The following is a 9,304-nucleotide window of genomic DNA, read 5'->3' as shown; positions in this document are numbered from 1 at the left end:
AATAAACAGACGGACTACCGGAGGTAGCACTGAGCGCATAGCACAGATAGGCTACACTACTTACCCTGCAATGATCTGTCATTCGTCCCGTCCCGTCCCGTACCCCCGCACCGCAACCCAGTTCTGATGGGGCTTACAGTAACCCTCCTTCGCATCACAATCAAATAAATCTCACTCCCTGATATTCATATTATTATACACAATCCCTTACGAAAATTAGCAATGGTATTACAGTAAAAGTATAGTAGGCTAACCATGTTTTTTTTGGGCGTTTTTATTATGGTTAAACTATGGTTAGTGTAGCAAAACATGTTGTTATATTATCTTTTTATTTTTATGGCATGTATTTGTGAAAATTATTAGGCAGCCGCAGCACACACCACATAGAATAAAGCTTCACATTTCAAGGTGCTTCAGTGGACCTTAATGTTACCTGTTTTGTCAATGTTAAAATTCTTTTTAATATATCAAAAAAGTACAACAGGCTTTTACTTAAGTCTTTATCCCTTTATTAAAATTAAGCGAAACAAAATGACAAATGTTTACTTTCACAAGCCGTCAAGTATAGGCTTGTAGTAAGACAGTCCGACGACCAATACGGCTCAGTTTCTATTCGTATGTTGCTCTGTCGAGCGGCAGAAATGATTTTATGTAGGCCATTCTGAGTCAACACCATGCTTTTCCAATGAGGGAGAAAGGATTGTTTTCCCCCATGCCGACTCCGCCCACACAGCTATGACTCGACACCGATCAAGTCAAGAGCTTGTAACACTCCAAAGAGAAAGGAAAAATTGAAATCGCATCATATGACCCCTTTAAAGTGATAGGATAAAGACGAACATTTCTCATTATTATGAGATGTTAAGTCATTATTACAAGAAAGTTTCTCATTATTATGACTTAAAGAATATTTTTTTTGTACTGGCGGTAACAGGCTTCCATTTTATTTTGCAGTGTCTTGCTGCAGTCATGGTTAACAATGTGTCCTTTTCTTCAGCTGAATGGCCAAAGACGTTAACTGGCCTCCCCAGTACTTCGGGCACTACAGCCAGTGTGGTGGTCATCAGAGGGGACCGCATGTTTGTGGCTCATGTCGGGGACTCGTCTGTCGTGTTGGGTGTGAGGGAAGATCCATCTGATAAAGCCATCAAAGCTGTGGAGGTCACACAAGACCACAAGCCCGAACTCCCGAAAGAGAAGCAGAGAATTGAGGGACTGGGTGGCAGGTGAGATCTTGATGCTTGCTGACAATTTTAAGTCATCATACGAATCAATCTTTTGGATAACATGCAGTCTTAAAAAACCTCAACTAACCCACCACAAGTATATTTTTGGAAGGCCAATTAATTTCCCTTTGTTTGTGTGAGTGTAGTGTGGTGAAGAAATGTGGTGTGAACCGTGTGGTGTGGAAGAGGCCTAGGCTAACTCACAACGGCCCGGTCAGAAGGAGCACCCCGATCGATCAGATCCCCTTCCTAGCTGTTGCCAGAGCTCTGGGTAAACACTTAACTACACAGACACTCAGATATACTAAATATTGAGGAATATGTCAGGGCTCGCAAAATCGCTAGCCCGATGTCCCGAGGCTGTTGTGTTTTCCATTCGGGCTACCAAAATGTATCACCTCCCTGCCCGATGGGCTATCTTGAACAGTAATATAAAATTCATTCCTTGATTTGCGTTGTTCACTAGCTTGTAGGGGTAAAACGGATCATAGTTGATCGTTTGCACGTGTTTCTAAGTCTTGCCGATTTAAACATTCAAGTGTTTTAAACCATTCACGCGCATTCGGAGCTGCGCACAGAGAGCCGCGTTTCAGACAATGAGCGTACACAGAATTTATTCCTCTTTCGCATATCCTTGCATCTGAATGAACACATACACACAAAATTATGTCAAAATAACTGTCTTGGCAAGTATTCTTGTAAACACAGTCGGTTATGTCTTAAGTGAACGTAAACAGTGGTGAAAGAAATATCAAGTGCATCATTATATTGGATCAGTGCATTCGGTCTTAAAGGGGCAGCAACCTATAAATACCTGCTGTTCCATAAGCGCCACCTGCTGCTTTAAATGGAAAAAGCACAGCCAAAGCCTTAGTTTGTTTATATGAAGAGATTGATTTTATTTGTATTATTTAATTATTTGATTTGGGATTTGTTTAAAAATGTCAAGTTAGTTTTATTATTTGACACATTTCAATTTCACAAAAAATGTGCAGCATTTTGTTGGAGAAATAATAAAAGGACACCTTTTCATTTATAATTGTCTTAAATCTCATGTTGTTAAAAAGAAAAATTGTGAGAAAATTGGATTGTGAAATCAGTATCGTGAATCGCATCGCATCATGAGTTGAGAGAATCGTTACATCCCTATATGCTATTAGTTTTTGCTGTGGTATCAAAGTATTCTGTTATTTAAATAATAAAGAACCATATTTTTGTTGCTCATCTGCAAAATGATCCGATCTGTTACACAAAATCTGATATGATAATGCAATATGATCCGAGCTGTGGGTTTTGTGATCAGTTGCACCCCTACTCTCTTGACTTGTTATTTAAAGAAAAAAAGCAATCACTGAAGTTTTTAGTCATGCTGATTTGTCCGCAGTGAATTTCAGCCAATGTCTTTTTCTTTTTAATTCGGGCTACTTAAATTCATTTTGGGCTACCAAAATCTGAAGAATGTCTGCCCGAAGGGCTACCAGCGATTTTGAAATTTTGCGAGCCCGGTATGTGGTTTGTACTGACTTCAATTCTCATGAATAAGTCAAAGCCATTGCTTTAAATAGTGTTTAGAAGGATTATGCAAACTGTGTTCTCTGTAAAATCCATTGAAATCAAATTCAGTTAAAGGGATAGCTCACCCAAACATAAAAATTCTGTCATTAGTTCTGTCATCACCCACATGTCATTCAAATTCATAAGACTTTGTTCATCTTCGAACCACAAATAAAGATATTTTTAATGAAACCTGAGAGATTACTGTCTCTCCATTGAAAGTTCATTCCACCCAAACTTTCACACGAGGAGCATGCGGAGTGTGCACTCTCCTGAAGTCAACAACAATCTCCTTCGTCTTCTCCACATTCAGAGAGAGATTATTGCTTCTGCACCACCCGGCCAGGCGGCTCACCTCGCTCCTGTAGTTTCTCACCTCTGTTGCTAATGAGACCCACCATAGGTCACAGTCAAAACCTTAGTTTGTTTATATGAAGAGATTGATTTTATTTGTATTATTTAATTATTTGATTTGGGATTTGTTTAAAAATGTCAAGTTAGTTTTATTATTTGACACATTTCAATTTCACAAAAAATGTGCAGCATTTTGTTGGAGAAATAATAAAAGGACACCTTTTCATTTATAATTGTCTTAAATCTCATGTTGTTAAAAAGAAAAATTGTGAGAAAATTGGATTGTGAAATCAGTATCACATCGTGAGTTGAGTGAATCATTACATCCCTATATGCTACTAGTTTTTGCTGTGGTATCAAAGAAGAATTCTGTTATTGAAATAATAAAGAACCATATTTTTTTTGCTCATCTGCAAAATGATCCGGTCTGTTACTCAAAATCTGATATGATAATGCAATATGATCCGTTGCACCGGTTCTCTCTTGACTTGTAGTTTTTGCTGTGGTATCAAAGAAGAATTCTGTTATTGAAATAATAAAGAACCATATTTTTTTTGCTCATCTGCAAAATGATCCGGTCTGTTACTCAAAATCTGATATGATAATGCAATATGATCCGTTGCACCCCTACTCTCTTGACTTGTTATTTGAAGAAAAAAAGCAATCACTGAAGTTTTTAATCATGCTGATTTGTCCGCAGTGAAGTTCAGCCGATGTCTTTTTTTTTATTTTATTCGGGCTACTTAAATTCATTTTGGGCTACCAAAATCTGAATAATGTCTGCCCGAAGGGCTACCAGCGATTTTGAAATTTTGCGAGCCCGGTATGTGGTTTGTACTGACTTCAATTCTCATGAATAAGTCAAAGCCATTGCTTTAAATAGTGTTTAGAAGGATTATGCAAACTGTGTTCTCTGTAAAATCCATTGAAATCAAATTCAGTTAAAGGGATAGCTCACCCAAACATAAAAATTCTGTCATTAGTTCTGTCATCACCCACATGTCATTCAAATTCATAAGACTTTGTTCATCTTCGAACCACAAATAAAGATATTTTTAATGAAACCTGAGAGATTACTGTCTCTCCATTGAAAGTTCATTCCACCCAAACTTTCACACTTCAGGAAGTTCATAGAAACATTGTAAAAGTAATCCATATGAATTGAGCAGTTTAATTTAGGTTGTCTGAAGCAGAACAGATGCAATATTTTTTTTTATACATATAAACATTAAACAACGCTTATACATAGAGAACATCAAATATGCTAAACAGTAGCTGAGCTGTACTTGCTTGACACACAAAAACAAACCTCATTGGTTCTTGTTAGGGATGCAACGATACCACTTTTTCCAGTACTCGCCCGATACCGATACTTTTATTTTTGGTACTTGCCGATACCGAGTACCGATACCGATATTTTTATTGCATTTGTAAATTTTTTAAATATTGGTTACAGAAACCAAAAGAGTATGTATAATGTTAGTTGGTTAACTTCATTTATCAAATAGATACAGTCAAACCAAAATTTATTCAGACCCCTTCAACATTTCTCACATTATCACAGTTTATTCGCTATAGTTTCGAAAATGGTAATAAAATATGACAAGAACTCAGAGTTAAACTGTGTCAGAGTTTTAATCCAAATGATGCGTGTGCTAAGTGAGTGAACATCAAAGATCACACAACAGAAATGCGCGCTCTCTCTCGCTCGCGCTCTCTCTCGCTCGCTCTCTCTCTCTCCCTATACCGTTAAGTAACTTGTGCATTGTTTTACTTACTTGTTTTTGACATATCCGACCGAACAACAAACTTTCCAGTGATGTCTGTGAGAAAGATATATTCACTCGACAAGCTCGCACATCTGTTCCGCCGCGCGCTCAATCCACTGCTTTGTTCCGTGCTTTGTTTATCAGCTCGCGCACATCAGCTATACAGACGTTAATACTGAATGTTTAACATTATATTCATTGCATACATATACTTCGTAGTAGACATCCTTAACTCCTTTCTGCTGTCTGTTGTTCTTTTGTCGGTGTTTCTTTGTTTGAATATGGTGCTTATCACATGCTGTGTGGTATCGGCGTTTGGTATCGGGGCATTTTAACGAGTACGAGTATGAGTACAGGAGACCAGTATCGGGCCCGATACCGATACCAGTATCGGTATCGGTGCATCCCTAGTTCTTGTAGAAGCTTGAACATGTTTGCGTTTCACACAACAATAAACCTCACGTGTTGGAGCCTCCGTTTACCATATATATATATATTATGTGCGTTTATCAATGTTTAAATGTGAATAAAAGCCTAAATTGAATCATATAAAGCAATCGTGTCTCTTCAGAAGACTTGGATTAAACAACTCAATTCATAAGGATTTATTTTTATGATGTATATGTGAACTTTTTTAAGCATGATCGTTTTGGGTGAATGACTTTTAATGGAGGAATGGTAATCTGTTAGGTTTCGTTAAAATATCATCATTTGTGTTTCAAAGGTGAAAGAAAGTCTTATAGGTTTGGAACAACTTTAGGCTGAGTAAATGATGAGAAATGTTTTCTTTTTGGGTGAGCTAACCCTGTAAGTGCTGTCCCATCATCTCGCCACATCTTCTTCAGATTGCTTTGTTGCTGCAGATCACTGAATGGCCGTTTAAGAATGAAAAATCACCCAAAGTTCACACATGAATGAAAATTCAGTCATTATTTACCCCTCATGTTGTGCCAAACCTGTATGATGATCTCCCTTCTGTGAAACACAAATGAAGATACGTTGAGGATGGAAATTAACTGTTTAATGAAAATTAGTGAAAGTCTTTCATTATACAGTATGGATAAAAACCATTTTTAAGTCTTCTTTTGTGTTTCACAGAAGAAAGAAAGTTGTGCAGGTTGGGCAACACATAAAAGCGATGACAGAATTTTCATTTTTGGGTGAACCGACTCCTTAACCTTAAAGCGGAGATGGAATCATCAGGTTATTTCTGCATTTTTTGAGCTGATGGCCCCTGATATCATTATTTTGAGATTTTTCCTGTTTTCCTAGAATTTCCGGGGTATTTTTATTGGCAAATGCTCCTGTATACAAATAATATTAAATATAATGTCCTTCCAGGTGATCTATGGAGTTATGACTTCTACAGCGGAGAGTTTGTAGTGTCTCCTGATCCTGACACCCGTGTTGTGACCCTTGACCCTAAATGGCATCGTTACATCATTGTTGGCAGTGACGGACTTTGGAACATGGTGCCACCACAGGAGGCAGTGACTGTGTGCCAGAGCCATGATGAAGCTGTGGTATGAACAAATTTGTCCCTAACCATATGATATACTGCTATTTATGTTAATTTCTAAAAGTGTGTGTTTTACGCCCTACAGGCACCTTTCGGGATGTCGGTTGCTCGTCGGTTGGGGTGCCATGCATTGATGCGATGGCGTCAGCGGATGCTCCGTGCAGACAACACCAGCGTCATAGTTATTGCCCTTCCTGAGCCTGGCAAACCCCACCTACCTATGCACAGAGACGAGGTCATACTCAGCCTGGCAGAGGGCTCCATCACGCCACTCATCAAGGTAAAATATGGAAGAGATGCTACACTTTGAGAAGCAGTAGCAGGCTGAAGGAGTGTTTAGGAAAGAAATTCATTATTTTTGCTATTCTGCTTGTTGCTGCCAGTTGCACAAAAATGACACCCTGTAAGTTTCAGTAGTCATACTTATACGAATGAAATTTCACTGTTCTCTGTACTAATTTTGACAACAAAGCAAAAACTGTTGTAATACACTCCCTTAACTACTATTTTATTTAACTATTTGAAAATAAAAAAAAATATTTAAAATAAATGTTAACACTTTAGTTTAAGGACCAATTCTCACTATTAACTAGTTGCTTATTAGCATGCACATGACTAGTATATTGGCTGTTTATTAGTACTTATAAATCACTTATTAATTCCTTATTTCTGCATGACCATATTTTAGACCCCTTAATCCTACACCACACCTAAACTTAACAACTACCTTACTAACTATTAATAAGCAGCTAATTAGGAGTTTATTCAGGTAAAACTCTTAGTTAATAGTGAATATTAATAATAGTAAATAATCTAAAGTGTTACCAAATAAATGAAAGTAACTATTAATGCTAATAACAATTAAAAATAAATAATGCATTTAAAAGTTTAAATATTTGTTAAATTAAGTAAACATTGCTTTAAAGGGTTAGTTCACCCAAAAATGAAAACAGGCTGTGTTTCACTCACCCCCGAGGCATCCTAGGTGTATATGACTTTCTTCTTTCAGACGAATCCAGTCGGAGTTATATTAAAAATTGTCCTGGCTATTCCAAGCTCTATCATTGCAGTCAGCGGGTGTTGCATGCTTCAGTCCCAAAGAAGTGAAATAAAAAGCGCCCATCCATAAAAAAGTGTCTCACACGGCTCCGGGGGGTGAACAAAGGCCTCCTGTAGTGAATAGATGTGTTTTTGTAAGAAAAATATCCATATTCAAAACGTAATAATCACTTTAATCTAGCTTGCGCTAACACAGTTGTACACAAAAGCAGTTCCAGGCGGATGACGTATGAGTTCAGCGCTGCGCATGCGCCGGTGAGTCTCGTGAAAACCAACGTTTGTTAACAGGAGCAAAGGAAGCAAAGTTTCCTTACTTTAGCAAAGGAAAACCAGTTTCCTCTTCGCTTATATCGAAATCCTCTAACATTCTTCTTTACAAATCCTTGTTTTGTTCTTCTAATTAGTGACCGTTGTTTTGTTTTGATTTGTTTTTGTCCGCCTGGAGCTGCTTCCATTTACATCGATTCACTACAGGAGGCCTTTGTTCACCCCCCCGCAGCCGTGTGAGACACTTTTTTTAAGGGAAAAGTCAGTAATAAAATAAAGAACCAAAACACATCACAAATAGTAGAACAAAGAGTGCCTTTATGCTTATTAAAGCTTTTAAATATATTCAGCAAAATCATATTTGTTTAATGCACAGATCTGTTTTGAAATTATATATTTTTTTGTCTCATCCATTGCTATGATTATTGCTGTGTCAATAATTAATAGTGATAAAATCACTTCTACATTTACATTGAAACACTTTTTGCAATATGTGGCCATCTTAGCAGCACAAAAAACAAAGCTTTTATTCAGTTATTTATTCAAATTATATAAAGTGAGTAAAGAGCGCTCTCGTTATAACCACTGAAGCTGTCAATCATGTCATTTCAGCACATGCTCACTGAGTTCTGCACTCTTGTGGAATCTCTTATTATAATCAAAGAAGCTGGCTACACTGCACAGTGAATCTCTCATTTACATTGTGTCTACACTTTGTTGGTTATAAGGATAGGAATCGCAAGCATGCAGAACTCCGTTTTGAGATGCACTGGTTTTGAGCGGTGTTGAGTAGATTCTAGGGGTGGGAATCACCAGAGGCCTCACGGTACGATATTATCACGGTACTTGTGTCACGATACAATATTATTGCGATTTTAAATATATTGCGATATTCTGCGATATATTGCAATTTATTACCTTTTTCCAACTTCAAATTATGTCCCCAAAGGAAAACTGACAACATCTGTTTTAACTAAAAAGAAAAATTTCTCAGTTTGTTTATCTCACTCCAGTTTTATTGTTGCAGTGCAAAATGGGATTGTCAAGCAGACAAACTGACTAACACTTTCATGAAAACCTGTCATAAATGTTGTATGCACCTGTCAAACTCAATCATTTGTATTACAGTCTAATCTAGTCCACCTTAATTTAATGTAAACAGGTATGCACTGCTGTGCTACTACAGGTATTTTGAACAGTGCAACTTGAAATTGTACTAAAAAGTTGTGCAGACTAGGGCTGTGCGATTTAATCGAAATCATCATAAAATCGCGATTTGAGCTTGTGCGATTTCTAAATCGCTTTATAGCACGATTTTCCGTGCCCCCGACCTCCCGCAGTATGCTATCCGAACCAATCAGAATGCAGCACGCCTAAATGGAGCACGAGAACAGAACAGACCGGGCGGGCATACAAACGTAACGCCAGGTTCACACACTCCGTCTGTGGTGCGTATTTTTTCAGCGCCCATGTTAACAGATCAGAGCATTCACACTGCACGCGATTGCGGTCCGGCAGTGCGCTCCAGGAGCGGTGCGTCTGCAGCAGTCATGCTG

The 9,304-nt window shown here is 37.9% G+C and overlaps 1 protein-coding gene across 1 annotated transcript in view; it reads left to right on the top strand.

Moving 5' to 3' along the window:
* The window catches only part of LOC107663788 (protein phosphatase 1D-like), an 18,768-nt gene that overhangs the window by 2,766 nt on the left and 6,698 nt on the right, over positions 1 to 9,304 (top strand). The window contains exons 2-5 of the mRNA XM_016454118.1: positions 998 to 1,226; positions 1,373 to 1,497; positions 6,245 to 6,426; positions 6,508 to 6,702. Of these exons, the coding sequence (XP_016309604.1) occupies positions 998 to 1,226; positions 1,373 to 1,497; positions 6,245 to 6,426; positions 6,508 to 6,702 (731 nt within the window). The remainder of the gene's footprint in view (positions 1 to 997; positions 1,227 to 1,372; positions 1,498 to 6,244; positions 6,427 to 6,507; positions 6,703 to 9,304) is intronic.

The sequence above is a fragment of the Sinocyclocheilus anshuiensis genome, unplaced genomic scaffold (assembly GCF_001515605.1).
Source record: "Sinocyclocheilus anshuiensis isolate Anshui unplaced genomic scaffold, SAMN03320099.WGS_v1.1 scaffold123, whole genome shotgun sequence".
Classification (NCBI taxonomy): Eukaryota; Metazoa; Chordata; class Actinopteri; order Cypriniformes; family Cyprinidae; genus Sinocyclocheilus; species Sinocyclocheilus anshuiensis.
Note: the sequence above shows the minus strand (reverse complement) of the source record. Positions and strands in the feature narration are given on the sequence as shown.